Source organism: Vipera ursinii (assembly GCF_947247035.1).
Source record: "Vipera ursinii genome assembly, chromosome: 4".
In the NCBI taxonomy this organism is placed as follows: Eukaryota; Metazoa; Chordata; class Lepidosauria; order Squamata; family Viperidae; genus Vipera; species Vipera ursinii.
This window is the reverse complement of record NC_139514.1, coordinates 89,938,969-89,955,774: the sequence shown is the minus strand read 5'-3', so window position 1 is coordinate 89,955,774 and position 16,806 is coordinate 89,938,969. Positions and strand designations below refer to the sequence as shown.

Sequence of the window (16,806 nt, the reverse complement as noted above, 5' to 3'; positions counted from 1 at the left end):
CAGCCAATAGCAGTGCTGGAGACGGGTTGTCTGAGAAGCTGGGAGCCGTTAGCCAGCTTCCCTGCTTAAGCAACCTTCCAGCAATGAACCCCATGTGATATTCTTTAGTAAGACAAAGCCCAATACATTACAAACTGTATATAATTTCTTGGGTTCTTTCCACTGTATAAAATCTGCTTTCTAAACCTTCCATGTACATTGATCATTTCATACAATCTTCTCTAACTCAAATCTTACTAAGTAATCAATATCCTAGTTTTTAAAAGTGCTTCAGGATCCTTTGTTGCTTATTTACCATAATTTATGTTATTTCATTGATTTTAGCATTTACTTCATTCAGACATATGAAAGTATCTTAAAACTTGGTACAATTCAATTTTCTAATGTACTGTATCTACCAAGCTATACAAAACTTTCAGATTAAAATAATGCAAATTTCAAGTCCAAGTGTCTTAAATTATATGTATGTAATTTAACCATACAAATTATCTTCTTCAATTTTGTCCACCTTTCCAACAACTTTTTTTTTGTTAATAACACTTTTTGCAGGAACCATGTTTAATATTTTCCTGCTGGTTAAGTAGAGAAATGGTGATTTGCCAATCTGTATGAATGCATTAATATATAAATATATAAAATGAAAATTGTTATTACAAACAAAAGAAAAATAAATATGATGGTTGCAGAAATAACTTTGAGAAAATATAATGTCCTAAAAACACGTCAACACATTATAAAACCTCTAATGACCCACAAATCAAGATTTCAAGTTTTAATTTTTCAAGAACAGTGTATATTTTAATTTGAAGAAATCAATTACAGAATTAAAACTGTATTGTGCAGATCCAATACAGTGCAATTTAGTAGTCTTGTAGTATTTTATACTGCAGTGATTAGTATTTTAGGTATATGGTTACTAAAGTCCCATCTAGTACTGTCACTTTAAAACAATTATTTTCTCCAGCTAAGTTAATCTCATAGTATTGGAAGAATGAAGGGAACAAGGAAAAAACAAGAGGGTTTTTTTGGTGGAAAAGCAGAACAGAAAATGCAAACAAATTAATAAATCTTATAACTGTATTGTGTCCATCAACTGTAACATGATACCAATTACCTTGTGAAGTTTATATGCAAACTATGTTAATTAATGCATCTCAATGATACGGAAAGAGAACATGGCCAAGTGCTGATTTCTGATGTGCTACATTCTAGACTGAATTATGGCAGTGGATTGTCCCTGCCCCCCCTCCTTTAATTGTGCAACTCCCATCTGTTTAGTGTATGCCATAAATGCTATGAACACTTTGGAATAAAATTATGTTTTGGTTTTCCAAAAACTGTTAAATCTACAGCGGAACTGCATATTTGTGCAGTGATATAGTTAGAATTTGGCTTTGTATTCTCCACTGGGAGACAGCTGACTCTCTAACCCAACAATTTGTTACTCTGGCAGTTCCAAGAAAAGTACGGGGTCGATAAAGAACACAGATTTGGCAACAGAGTGCTATCATCAAAACAGTTAATTGAAAAGATCTTCAATTTATTAACTGAGAAGCTACTTTGTATGATTCTAATGCTTGTTCAGAGAGAAAGAATGTTACATTTGATTAAGATCTCTTGTAAACAGACCATAAGTCATGAATTTGAGCCCCCCCACAATCTCAGTTAAAGATTTGCTTGTTTTGCTGACTTGCCTGAAACTACAGAATAAAGGCTGATCAATATTCTTTCGAACATGTGGCAACTTTTTGTAGCTATGATACAGTCCGAATAATGTTTGTGTGCATGTATTTATCTTGTAGTCCTTAGTTTTTAGTTTAGTTTAAATCTATTTTTCCCAATAGACGGTTTTGTTTCTTTGTTTCCCTGGGTAACATCTGATCCTGTTCTTTCTGGGTTCTTTCTTGCCATAAAAATCACTGGTACTGTAAACCCATTTTACCACTGTGTGTTGTGGATCAAAAGGCCTTGTAGTGGTATTCTCAAATAGCTGATAGACTGTTACAATTTGCTAGTATGCACAGCCTGATTGATTGCTAAAAGTACTAAGTGATATCACAGTTACCAACAGTAGTTGAGTATACACATCACACTCTAGTCTCCACTTTTGTGAGGCCTGTTGTAGTCTCAGGATGGTATTAGAGACACATTTTGAGACGTGATGGGCTAATCTTACAGATATGGATTGTACAAATTCTAAAGGTGCAAAATTGGAGAAGAAGCCCAGCTAAAGAACTTGTGCTATTGATTTGGCTTCAAATAGTTTGAAAGAGGCAAGTATTTTTTTAAAAAGTACATAAGCCCTCATGTATATGAAATTACTTTTTCTACCATCAGAAAGGCTGGTTTTTAGATTGGAGCAATGTGCTAGTATAGCTGGTTAGAAAGCAAACGACTTCAGTCAGTATCTGATTAAAGTTTTGTCAATTCAGCACAAGCTGGCTGGAGGGTACTAATCAACTAATTAAGGTCACAGAGCTGAGCTTGTTAACTTATGCTTAGCACTTATTTGGGAAGTGCTGCTGCACTGAGAAAAGCTGCTTAGGAAGTGATAGCTTGTTACATATTCAGAAATCTGGGCAATATTTGATTTTAAGGCTATGCATATTGGACAGAGGACACATTGCCAGACTTCTGGGAACCCTAATCCTGCAAGATTAGGGTTCCCAGATATTTCAGAAACAGATTTCTGAAATATTGAAAAAGACAACCTTAGGGCTCCAACAAAATAAAAACTGGAATTTAAATGTTTGGATGTTCTTAAATAGCAAATGTTTGGAATTGCTAGGTGTTATGTTCAAAGTATTAATGCCTTCAACATAACTAAATCTCTTAAAGATAATTCTTCAAGTACCAGCATTCCTCCAAGGGGTGAACTTTTACAGTCAAATCAACATTAAAACAAGCCAAAAATCTTTCCCTTCTCATTTCAGATAGATGTTCATATCTAAATATACCAATAGTAAGGTTAAAAACATCAAGAGGGTGGCTGCAGCTGTTTGATCAAAGCCCTGTCCCTTTTTATGTGTGTCTCACATGCAAGGCGTGTAGGAAGGAACAAGGGCTTCTATTCTATGGCTATTGATGCAGTTTTGGCTTTTTTTGACTCCTCTTGCAGCTGGCCTGCTTGGAAATATGTGCATTACATTGTAGTGCTGGTCAAAACAAAACAAAAATATTTTTAATTAAAAAAACATTTCTTTCTGTTCTACAATGTTCTTAAAAATTTTATGCATTATTTTGGAGTCAAATAACTAAATTTTCTTAAAGGTAAAGGTTCCCCCGCACATGCGTGCTAGTCGTTTCCAACTCTAGGGGCCGGTGCTCATCTCTGTTTCAAAGCCGAAGAGCCAGCGCTTGTCCGAGGACGTCTCTGTGGTCATGTGGCTGGCATGACTAGATGCCAAAGGCGCACGGAACGCTGTTACCTTCCCACCGTAGTGGTCCCTATTTTTCTACTTGAATTTTTACGTGCTTTCGAACTGCTAGGTTGGCAGAAGCTGGGACGAGTAACAGGTGCTCACTCTGTTACGTGGCACTCAGGATTCGACCCACCAAACTGCTGACCATCTGATCGACAAGCTCAGCGTCCTAACCCACTGAGCCACCGCGTCCCTTAAATTTTGTTAGACAGTGTCTATTTTTATCCATAAATGGCTGTATAAAAATATTTTTATACAGCTAGCACAGATCTTCACAATCAGTACAGTAGCATCAATTTGTGGAATCACATTGGTATTACTGATGGGGATAAGGATTGAATATATGACATCATTTGTTGCTATATGCCACTAAATTTAAGGCAAGTATTTTTTTTAGTTGCAAATTCCCTCTCAAATCCATCTACTGAATTTACTATTCATTATCACACTTACAAATAATGAACAGAAAATGAGCACTGCTGCAATAAAAATGAAAAACCAGAGAGATGAAATCTTGCCAGAAGTCTGAACACTCTGAAAATTTGCCAGTGAAAGACTATTGAAAATTAGAACATTGGAAGAACTGCAGTTCAGGCTACACAATAAGCTATTATCACTGTTAATACTCAATCATCACAAATGTTTCTATTTAGTTTATACATAAGAAGTGGTTCTTTATTACAGAATGGCTTATGTTAAACTTTTTAAACAAGTGAAAGACCTAGGGCATGGGTCGGCAACCCGCGGCTCCAGAGCCGCATGCAGCTCTTTGAGCCGTCTCCTGCAGCTCCCAGCCGCCCAGTGCGTGCGCACCTCTTCGAATGGGCGGAGGTGTGCGCGCACCTCCCCAAACCTTTGAAGAGGTGCGCGCGCACCTCTGCGCGAACGGGCAGCAGTGCCGCTCTTTGGGAAAGCTGCCGCGGCACGTTTGCAGGCTGCCAAAAGCGGCGGCTCTGCAAACGGGCCGCGGCAGCTTTCCCAACAAGTGGCGCCACTGCCCATTCCGAGAGGTGCACACTCACCTCTCCGAATGAGTGGAGGTGCGCACGCACCTCCCCAAACCTTTGGAGAGGTGCGCGCGCACCTCTGTGCGAACGGGCAGCGGCACTGCTCGTTGGGAAAGCTGTCGCGGCACATTTGCAGGCTTCCGAAGGCGGTAGCTCTGCAAACGGGCCATCGCCATCGCGCAACCGGGAACCTGTTCCATCACACATTAAAAAAATGGCAACTGCGCGCGTCCGCGCATGCGCAAGAAAAACCTGTTTTGCGCATGCGCAAAACATTTTTTGCGCATGCGCGTGCATGAACGCACGCACGAGGCTCCCACTTTTTTTTATGTGTGATGGAACCGGTTCCCAGTGGCTCTTCTCCTTTTTCAGGTTGCCGACCCCTGACCTAGGGCATACTGGACAAGTCTTCTTTATTGCTTATCCTTAATCCAACGAAAAAGATACCATTAATAGGATTTACAGTAATATTTGCCTTGTGTGAATCGGTCATGTAATCCAATCTTTCACAAACAAAGAAGACCAGAACATACTATCCAATTATGACTAAACAAACATCCAAATAAAAATATTGTGAATCTACACATAGTTCCTGATCAATCAATCAACTTTTATTACGGTCACAGACCAGCATTATTTCCTGATATAATAAGCTGAAGAAGTAGGTAGATTCATTTGAAAAATGAAATAGAGGAAGGCACAATGAAGGATAAGAAGCACAATCAGATTGAAAGATAACAATCTCCATCTAATCCATATTCAACTTGCAGTGACAGGAGGAGAAACTAATAAGACATTTTGTCTTGGTTAACTGCACAAAGTTATCAAAAGCCACAAAAGAGCTAGATAGACAAATAACCCTTTAATGCTTCTTTATTCAATCATAAACTGTTTTTAAGTTCTCTTTTACAGAAATATTTTTGAAATGTAATTGCATTACTGTGTTGCTACAAAGTGGACATCATTTGCATGGAGTTGTGCATGTAGAACAACTGTTTCAGTGATTAACTTGCACTATATTTTGAAGAAATAAGATTGCGCAATTTCAGCATAGGCTATACATATTACAAGTAATCAAAGTTTCCAATACATTTTCATTTTATGAAATATATACTGTAGTAGTTATCTAAGACAGTAATGCTTTCTGTGGAGATATTTTCAGCATATTTGGAAAAAAATACAACTGAAGTTATATTTTGTTGAGAAAGTCAACACAGAAGAATATGCTGTAGCCAAATCTTATGCAGAATAAGATGGTGCTATGCATTTAGAAAGGGCATTTTGTAAAGCTTATTATGATATATACAATAAGTGAACTATCTCTTTACGAAACATTAAAGCAGGACAGTTCAATTGGTTTAAAGGGTTTCTGTTTGCCTGTCCATGTTTGTGCATATGCAGCTGTTTTGCTAGCAATTGCTGTGAAGATCCACACCATTGGATCTCCTTTGAAGTGGCCATGCCCAGCCTTCTGCAAAATGTGGATACTAAGTTAAAACTCTTTGAAGATGTTTCATTCAAACAATGCGCTTTCCAAAATGCCACCTTTAAATGGTTTGTACAGCCATAATGCAAAAGACACAGATTTTAGAAACATTTTCTGTGCAGCATGGTCAGATTAATTTATTTAAGAAATACACTTATGCTGAATGATCAGCAGCCACTGAGTTAAACCACAATTTGTTAATGAACACATACTTTCAGGCAAAGAAACAAGCTTTTAAGAGTTTAAGTGGGCAATGGCAAATTCAGCTCTAGATCCCCTTACTCATGATTCAGATGTATTCATTGCTTTCCAACTACTTTTCCTTTATTGGCAAAGAACTACTTCAGACCCAGTCAGTTCATTCATTATTTGGATATTTTTCTTGGGGTTATGTGACAAGGAATCTTTTCAAAATTGAAATAGGGCCATAGTGATCTATGCTCCATCTGTGGTTCTAGAAGTACAGAGAAAAATACAGGAGGAGGAACTATTTTAGAGATTGCATGGAAGCAACATAATAGAAGCAGCAATTTACCACAATATGATTTCTGTAGCATAAATCTGCCTCAAAAAACAAGGTACACCTGGGTAAATCAAAACTGTTGGCTATGTAGCATTTTGTCAAAATATTTTATTACCTGTGCTAAAATAACCCATTCCAAATTTGAGGTGGAAGTCTTGCAACTAACATGTCAAGTAAAAACACAGTGACATCCAAAATGAGTTGCCTGAGATGGCTGTCTTAATCTTCCTAATTATAGGTCTGCCCATGCTGTTTTATTAACTCTCAGATTCATACTGGTAAATGTATTTCTGGACTATGGTGCTACAAATTGCAATGTATATATGAATATAGATATAGGTGCAGTTAACCTGCATGCAGAAAATGACAAGGAGACACAGCTAGAATCTTGTTTGATACTGATGCTTAATTTTTACATTGAAGAATATGGCTATTATAATTTTTGTCAAAGAACACAGTGGCTGGATACTATCAAAACTGACACCAGGCAGAGCATAGAAAAACTCAAAGAAATAGTGCAAGATCAGAAGATGTGGAGAGACCTGACCCATAGAATCATCAAGAATCGAACTTGACTGAATGGATAACATCATCATCATCATCACATGTTTCCTCACATGAGTACACATTTGCTAGCTACGTTGGAACAATCCAAGTGCTTTTTTTTTAAGTAACTCTCTATACCGCTGTAAAAAGGGATGTGGTGGCTCAGTGGGTTAGAACGCTGAGCCTGTCGATCAGAAGGTTGGCAGTTTGGCGGGTCGAATCCTAAGTGCTGCGAAACAGAGTGAGCTCCTGTTACTCATCCCAGCTTCTGCCAACCTAGCAGTTCGAAAGCACGTAAAAATGCAAGTAGAAAAATAGGGACCACTATGGTGGGAAGGTAACAGCGTTCCGTGTGCCTTTGGTGTCTAGTCATGCCGGCCACATGACCATGGAGATGTCCTCGGACAAGCGCTGGCTCTTCGGCTTTGAAACGGAGATGAACACCGGCCCCTAGAGTCGGAAACGACTAGCATGCATGTACGGGGGAACCTTTACCTTTACCTTTATACCGCTGTAATTTCCAATACACTAAGATATACGTTTAGCATCTCAATGAGAGTTGGTTTGGTATACTGGTTGTGGTGCTGGCCTAGAACCAGGGAATTTTAGATTTTAGTCCACTGTTAGTTACTCACTTATGGAGTTTTGGGGGGAGGGGAGAGTGTGAAACAGGAGAAGCAATATGTCCACCTATACTTCCAGAATGAAAGGTGGTATAGAAATAAAATAAATACAATCTTCAGTTTAATGCCATTGTGGCAGTATTTTATTACTTTTACTGTTTCACTCTTCATTGTTTAGGTAGATTATTGTATTTAATACACTAAGTTTTATATATAACCTGCTTTGTTTTTTGATTAAAAAATGGTATAGAGATAAATATGGAAACTAAAAAGGATATACTACTATAATTGATTCCATCACATCCACAATCCACAGAAAATATCAAGAGATTGTTTATTTCCATTATTAAATAATTATTACAGCTTGTGTTGATTGTGCTGCATTGCCAAAATCCAGTGCCAGTGCAGTAATAGCAACATATTCTGGCAATATCTCACAAGAAATATACTGTACATCTGGATTCAACTTGACTCTACATACATATTTTCCACAGCAGAAGCACTCAGTTTGATGAGTCAAGTGTTCAAAATTTGTAACTGGTATACTGTGGCTCTTTTATGATCTATCTATCTATCTTATTCATTTACTCATTCATACTTGGGAAGTGATTTCATTATCTTCAGAGCTCATGTCCATGAAAGAAATTTAGCTTTGCACTCACTATTGTCTTCTTGCCCTGACATTCATAAAGTACATCTTTAAGTATCCTGTAGACATCAGATTAGCAAAAAGTGCCAGTTAAATTTGCTGGAATGTCTTATAGTCTCAGGTTCATTTTTTGTGTGCCAAAAACTTTGTTTACTTTGGTGTTTTGTAGCAAAGCTCCATTCCCATAAACCTCAGTTAACATGTGTACAGTTGAATTGTACTTAGCAATACAACAAATTGTTTGCTTAAATCTGGATACTGAAATGACAGTATCTCTTTATTTATAGGATAGCTATTAAAATCTCTAATGCAATTTTGGCTCACTGATAAAAGGTTTCTTGGCTTAGTCAATGAGAGAATATAGTATTCATAACACAGGAAATGCATAGATTAGAATGTAAGAACTGCCGTGCGTTTTGAGTCAAGATCCATCCACTTCAGTATTATGTTTGCTGGAGTCATCCAGATGTCTGGAAGCTTACAAGAAGAATATGAAGTTAACAGCCTTCCATAAATTTATTCCAAGCATAAAGAGTGGGAGGGAAAAATACACTTGAACAGATCTCACCTTGGCTTTGTATGTGAAAGCTACATCTTGTTCAAATTCCTCCCACAACCATTTGCCTTTGGTGCCAGGAGACTGTGGGAATTCTTCACTGACCAACTCATATTGCTTTGTTCCTTTCATTAATGCAGGGTTGCACAAAATATACATATCCATTTCTAATATGGCATATAGACTAATTTGCGACTGGGAATCCTTACGTCTGAATACTTAATGCTTATCATGAGCTGACACAATCTATATTCCTCCTGTCCTGCTGTTTGCTGCTTTCCATCAACTAATTAACTGGTTGATATTGTCTTCTCATTTCATAGTTCAAGGATTATATAGCCACTGAAGGTGTTGTTCATTTAACACTTACAATCAGTTGATCTTAAGAAATCTTAAAAGAAAAATAGAAGGGACTATTTATACCATCAAGTCCAACCACTCTTCTCAGTGCAATAATCCAAATTAAAACATTCCAAATTTACAGCTATCCAGCCTCCATTTGAACACATTAAATAAAGGGGAGCTTCTTCCCTTTTCAGTATGTGTGTTATGTGAACAAGACACAACTTAGCCTTCCATCAGTTAGTACAGACATGTCAAACACAAGGCCCGGGGGCCGGATGCGGCCTGTGAAGTGGTTTCATGTGGCCCGTGAAGCCATCCTGGAAACAGTGAGGGAACGGCCCCCACTGCCTTGGCCCTTCTCCAGAGACCATCCTCCTGCCAGAGACCCTCAGATCTGTCCCACTCCTGCCCAGGCCCTCATAGGCACCCTTGATGCGTAGGCCATACGCACTCTAGCCACGCCCACCCAGTAGGCCACGCCCACCCTGGCCATACCCACCCGGCCCCTTGAGGGCAACCGAAATGCTGATGCGGCCCTCAATGAAATTGAGTTTGACACCCCTGAGTTAGTATTTTTGAAGGCTGATGCTTGCAAGTTTGGAAGCAAGGAGTCTGATATCAGAGAAGACTATTATTAAACACAGTGCAGATGCCCTTCCATCAAATGCAAAAAAACAAACAAACAAAAACTAAGCAGCAAGAAGACTGTTACCAGTTAATGGTAGGAGAAAGAGATGCACAATTAAATCAAAAGCTTTATGGCTTGATTTTGCCATAGCTGATGTACTTCACAATTAACACTTGTATCCACAATAAATATGGGGTTTGTTTTCTTAGAGAGAGCTTTATTGCCAAGCACTGCATAAAGCCCTATTAATATCCTAGGTTGCAGTTCAGTTCAAGATCTGAACTCATTCAAAAAGCTATTGACCATGTTGATCCTCACCATTTCTATCAATCTCATTTTTTAATCTTGTCCTTTAACCATGTCTTTCCCTAATTTCTGGTGCAATGTGTAATCTTTTTTTGTTGGAGAAAACCGGATCAATGAAAAGAATTAAGCAGCTCTTTTTAACCTGCCAGCATTTTCTCAACTGAACATCTGATATGCCGATTTGTTTCTTTTCTTTTTCTTATATCTAAATAAATTATTTTAAAATTATTCTTACCATCCCTTGCCAATGTTTATTTATTCTGAGGTTTTCCTGACACCAGTTCCATTGTTTTATGTTATACACCTGTACCCATGTTTTGGGACCTGCCCCTGCTTACATTTCCTTTATGAATCTTCTTTTGTTTTCAGAGCCTCACATCGGCTTCTTCTGCTGCCCTCATGTTTTCTCCATGTATTGGAATGATTTGCAACCATGCCTTTAGAATCTGTTTTGTAGGAACTCTGATCCATCCATCCCATTAACTTATCTTACCATAAGAGCCTAGTTAACATTGTTAATGTTGCCTTAAAATCAATAATTCCAGCATTATATCACCACTTTTCCCAAAGCTCCTACTACTTCCCCTTTTATCATTGTCACTTCAAGTCTCCGAAAGATCTGAAATTTACTTTTGGAGGTCATCATTCACATCTTCTTTTTGGTTGGAATAGCAATCACCATTAATTGTGTTACTTTTGTCTCTCCACTTGTGTTAACCCAGAAATTTTCTATAGCATTGCCATTTGTTTTTCTTTCATGGGGGTTATTATTACTATTATGCTTAGTTGCACAGTGAGCCAGATATTCAGACTGGCTTGGTCATTTCTGTCTACCTATCAAGTAATTTCCAAGGACCTGGGATAGGCAGATCTGATGGTGTTACAGATCTTGTCGGAGGATGGAAGCTGTTCTGAGTAAAGCTGCCTTTTGCAATTGACTGATGGTGAATTTTTCAACGCCGATGGTGTTCAAGTGGTGCTCCCAAGGTGCCTATTGTTATTGGTATTATCTTTGTTTGCTTTTGCTACAGTCATTCTATTTCTATTTGCAGATCTTTGTATTTTGTTATTTTCTTCAATTCTTTCTCTTCTCTTCTCTTCTCTTCTCTTCTCTTCTCTTCTCTTCTCTTCTCTTCTCTTCTGCTGTCTGCAGGACTGTCCACTAGCCAGACTTTTTTGTCTTTCTTATCAACTACTACTACTACTACTACTACTACTAATATTACTACTACTATTATTAAAATTATTATTATTGTACGGCATTGTTACATGAGACAGAAGACCCCAATACTATTGCAGAACAATAATTTGGCTGCCAATTTATCAACTCTGTTGTACGACACGCTCACATGCTTCTCAAGGTGTGCCACTGGAGGGCAAGCTGGCTTTGCATCAGAAAGGAAGGCAAATGGCTCTTCCTAAAGCATCATCCTAGGCCCCCTCCCTTCTCTAGAGCTGCCTCATAAATGGGCGCTGCAACCAGGAAGGTTCAAAGCTGGCAGGAATCTGATTGCCTGCATGGAGCACTAACTGATCTCCACACCACGTACAACATGCTTTCAAAGTGCAAGGTGGGCAGAAGCCAAGGCACGTGATGGGAATTCACTGCGCCACACAGCGTTAGGACTTGAACCACTGGAGCAGAGACCATCTCCAGCATCATGAAGCCACTGAGCCATCGTGCCTCTCTTTCTGAATAGATTCCATTAACATACAGTGCAATTTCTCCTCCTTTTCTGTTCCTTCTCTTTTTTTATACATAATTCTGAAGTTGATGCTCTTACGCAGACCAGAATTTTATATGTTTAAAATTATGACTGAATTGTAATAAAAAACACTAAGAGAAGAGCAACAAGGAGGATCAAGAGATTATAAAAGGCACAGTTGAAAGACACAATAGTCGAGTCCATAGTGTTCCATATTTGTTCTTGTTTGTGAGGAATGAGATGCATAATTGTATTAGAAATTCAATATATTTATTTATTTATATTTCATATTTCTTAACTGTCCATCTCCCTGCCAGACATCAATCACTTTTTCCTTTAATATTTCTAGCTCTAACAATCAAAATGATAAACATATTAACAGTTAAATGTAACCAGCTTTAATACCATTTAAATTACAAGAACATTTTGTTACAAGCCATCTTTTTTAACACTGTAGATGAGTCTGAAGAGGCTTTTTCAGCATCTTCTTGTTGTTACCCATTCACCTTGATCCGTTGCATGTAGCAACTCATTAATTGCAATTCATTGGCACACTCTCTTCATAAAGATGATTAAGGGCCTCTTGAAAGTAAATCCTGCTGACAGCACAGACTGACACATTCTCGTGCTTGTGGGTTAGTCTGACTTCTGCCACACGGTCTTTAATCTGCTCAACCTTGGTAAGTGTTGAGTGGATAGAAGATACAGCCAGCTACAACACTGATCATTTCCAACTAGCTCTGAATTTTGGAGGTCAAGCACTCTTACATTTCAAACTGTCCTTTTCTGTAAAGAGAACTCTTTTCAGAGAAAAACTCTCAATATCAGCTGTTCTTATTTTTGTAACTGAAACTAGAATATATGCTATTTTCATTGTATTTTTGATCAGATAACAGCAGTACTTTGAAAACCAGCTGGGAAAATTATCAAGAAGATGCAAGCATCCAGAATGCAAATGAGCCTTTCATGTCCTTACACTGAATCTCTTTATATAAGAAAAAAAAATCATTATTTACAAAATATAGGTCAAAGAAACTTGATCTAAAAAAACCCAATTATTGCAGCTGGAATCAATTTAATTCCAGCTAACGTATTCCAGTGATTTTTCATGCAAATGATTCTGTCATCATGTCAACTCTCTCTGAAGGCTCAAGGTCCATAACTGAATCTGAAATGTTTCTTGAGTTCACGGTTTAGTTGATACAGTCTATACTATCACCCTATGAATGATTTAAATCATTATGCCAAACTGAAGGTGACTTCCATTTATATATCCCAGAGGACCACAGCTCAAAAACATAATTGATACAACCTTCTATTTTGTTACACTCTTGGAATTTCCTAGGACATTTCATAGCAAAATATACAATTGCATGTTTGCAATCTTCTATCATATCTTTGCTTATAGGAAAATCGTGACTTATGAAACAGGCTGAAATGTTATGTACACCTATTAACTGAATGAACTAAAATTATGAAAAAAATATTTTCCTGCAGTTTTTCTTACAAATTATATTCTCTTATTTAAATTGCAATACTGCTAAACTTAATATAAAATTAAAATTTTATATACCACCTCCAAAAGAAAATGTTATGTAATAGCTACACTACCGTACACAACAAAATATAACAAATATAACAAAATTGTATTTCATACCTCTTCATAGGGAAAAAAACTGAAACAGTGTCACCTTAAAATATATTCTACAAACACAGCAAACTGCTTAATGTATTAGGTAGCTTTTCCAATTCTCACTTTTGTTCCCCTTGGGACTCATGAAGAAGCTGTGAAACACTGAATTATCTAAGTTCTAGCATTCCAGTAATGCAAATAAATATAGCTGCAGGACAACTTAATGTGATATCAACTGTCAGATTTGCAAAATTTGGCCTTATGCTTTAAGATGGATGTTGCTAATGTACCAAATTGAACATTAAGCAGTTTCTTCATTCCAGTGACCCCATCCTCCCCCCCAACACACACCTACCATCCAAGCAAAATAAATAAATTGGAAGACACTATTTTAGGGCAGATGGAAAAATGCCTCATCATTTTAGAAAAAAATAATTGTGTGCCTTTGGAATTAATTAGTATGATCTATTACAGGTAGCAGAGACATCACTCTGCCAACAAAAGTGCAAACAGTCAAGGCCATGGTTTTTCCAGTTACAATGTATGGCAGTGAAAGTTGAACCATAAGAAAGGCTGAGCGCCAAAGAATTGAGCCTTTTGAACTATGGTGCTAGAGAAGACTCCTGTGAGTCCCTTGGACTGCAAGGCGATCAAACCGGTCAGTCCTAGAGATCAACCCTGACTGCTCTTTAGAAAGCCAGATCCTGAAGTTGAAACTCAAATACTTTGGCTACCTAATGAGAAGGAAGGACTCACTGGAGAAGAGCCTAATGCTGGGAAAGATCGAGAGCGATAGAAGAAGGGGACGACAGAGTATGAGGTGGCTGGATGGAGTTACTGAAGTAGCAGGCGTGAGCTTAAATGGACTCCAGAAGATGGTAGAGGACAGGAAGTCCTGGAGGAATGTTGTCCACAAAGTTGGACACGACTTTGCAACTAACAACAAATTACAGGTAAAAATTTCCACCTAGTCCAACATTCTTTTCCCCACAGTGATCAATACAATGTGAATGGCATTTAGAATCACCTCCTTCGAATCTCCTGGATCTACAATCATCAGAAGTGGTGGCTACTGGCAGAGATCTACTTATTTTGTCCCAGTAGGCTCAACACTAAGTTGCTGACTCAGAAACCAGGAGACTATGAGCTCTAGTCAGTGGTAGGGATTCAGCCGGTTCGCACCAGTTCGGCAGAACCGGTAGCTAAATTTTGCTGCATTCCAGCAAGCAAAAGAAGTCCAGTCTAGGCCTGGGAGGCCTGGAGGAGGTCTCCTAGGCCTAGAACAGCCTGCTGGAAGTGCGTGGATGCCACTTCAGGAAGTCCATTCTAGGCCTTGGACGCCCAGGCCTCCATCAAATAAGAGAACCAGTTGTTCAGGTATTTGAATTCCACCACTGGCTCTAGTCCTGCCTTAGGCAAGAAAATTGGTTGGGTGATTTTGGCCCAGTCTCTCTCCCCCCTCTTTCCCCCCTCCCTCACACAGCAATCCACCTCACAGGGTTGTGGTTGAGGGGAAAATAGGAGGAGGGAAGAGTGTTAGTTATGTTTGCCACCTCGAGTTATAGAATATAAATAAATGAATAATTCCATTGTCTATTTTGGAAAATGTTCTTAATTATGGCCAATTTCATTATCTTAAGATGATAACTTATGATAATTAAAAATTAACCAACTAAAATTAAGGATTGCTTTTCCACAAAATAATTACAGTTAACTAGATGGTAATTCTTTCTATAATGAAAAATGGCAAGCATGCATGAGGATGGCTTTTTCTTTGATTTCTTTCTTTTTTTACAACCATATAACTTATTTTAAGGCATATTACTTTTTTCGGTTTTTGATCTCAAAACATCAGATTCAGGCTTTTACTTAGATGTTCAAACTTAGTATAGATGAAGTTTATTACAATTAGTTTATAATAAAGTATGTTGAAATCAAACAGGTGTGAAATATTAGCTAGAAGTATACAAAATGTCACAAATTAAATGTGAATCAGTCAGCCATAAAAATGTCCTGTGGACATACAGCAGGTCCTCTTAAACTGATTCTCTTGAGGCAAAGTTTTTTAAATTTTTCTTTCCACACCACACACACAAATAACCTGAAAAACTTTTGCTAACAAAATAAAAGGGGAAAAAAGATAAAGAAACCCAAGCCCATTTATGGAACTTGCTATGTAATTTTATGGATCACAGAAGAGTTTCAAAAATTGAGAATTTATTTCAGTTTACACTTCAGTTATGATTGCAGTGGAATGTTGCTATAGAATATAAAACAATTAGGCCTAGTGATGGCTAGTGAATATAGACAAAATTTTTGAAGATTAGAGATAGGATATAGGATATATATCTTTTTTTGCTTCTCCCTGATCAAGCACTACAACCAATGATAGTTGGGTTTATGTGTTCCCCGTAGTTACTGAAATGGCAGTTTTATGTACACCTTCAGAAAAGGCTGTTCACAAACATGATTGTCTCTATCAAGTTCTTACTGCATACTGTCTCAGAATTGCCCTCTCTTTTCTCAATCTTGTTTCCTCTATTCATACTACCATGTTTTCATGAAAGTAAGACCTGGTCTTACTTTCTTTTGGACTCTGAAATAAGCACTAGGGCTTACTTTCAAGGTAGGGCTTACTTTTACCGGTACAGCAGGCTGTGAGCGCGTAGGGGTGGGGCAGGGTCTGCTCATGGGGACACAACGCGGTGGCGACAGTGTGGTGGCGGACCAAGTACCGGTGCAGGCAGGCAGGGTGTATGCCCTTCTCAAGCCAGGCCAGCCCCTGCAGACTAAGAGCATCAGCCATTAACATAAAGGAATATTTGATTATATCTGGATATTTGGAACAGTTAAATTTGTGGATTACAAAACTACTGATAATGAGCCTGGCTTTTCAAACTTTAGAAGGCTTCACTAACAGAAATTTTTATTTAAAATGCTGTACTGAATTATGGGGAAAGCTTGCCCCAATGCATATTATGTTAATTCAAACTCTACGAATAAATGTCCCAAAAGTATTTGTAAGTTAATATTACGTTTTATGTTAGAAACAATGAGACAAAGATACTTTCTACTTTCTGGCTTGAATCCTGAAAATAAACAGTGAAAATTAAACTAATAATTTCTGAAGGACTAGCTATGTTAAGAGGCTAAAACAAGTAATATCATAATTGGTGATCTAATATAGCTACTTGGGCAGTGATATTTTCTGCTTATGACTTAGCTAGGCTAGTTAGCCTGCTCAAGCAGTCAATGTAATTTCTAACCTCATTTCACTGACACTCTACACTTTTTTTAATAAGTAAGATAAAATAAAAATATTGTTCCTATCAGGCACAGGTGTCAAATTTACCATGTCACGTGACATGTGGGTGAG

At 37.9% G+C, this 16,806-nt stretch overlaps 1 protein-coding gene across 1 annotated transcript in view; it reads right to left on the bottom strand.

The window, feature by feature from the left end:
• The window catches only part of SH3RF3 (SH3 domain containing ring finger 3), a gene marked incomplete at its 5' end in the record, with an annotated part of 97,355 nt that extends 88,378 nt beyond the window's left edge, over positions 1–8,977 (bottom strand). The window contains one exon of the mRNA XM_083362567.1: positions 8,825–8,977. Coding sequence (XP_083218693.1) covers positions 8,825–8,977 — 153 coding nt within the window. The remainder of the gene's footprint in view (positions 1–8,824) is intronic.
• Between the last annotated feature and the right edge of the window lie 7,829 nt (positions 8,978–16,806).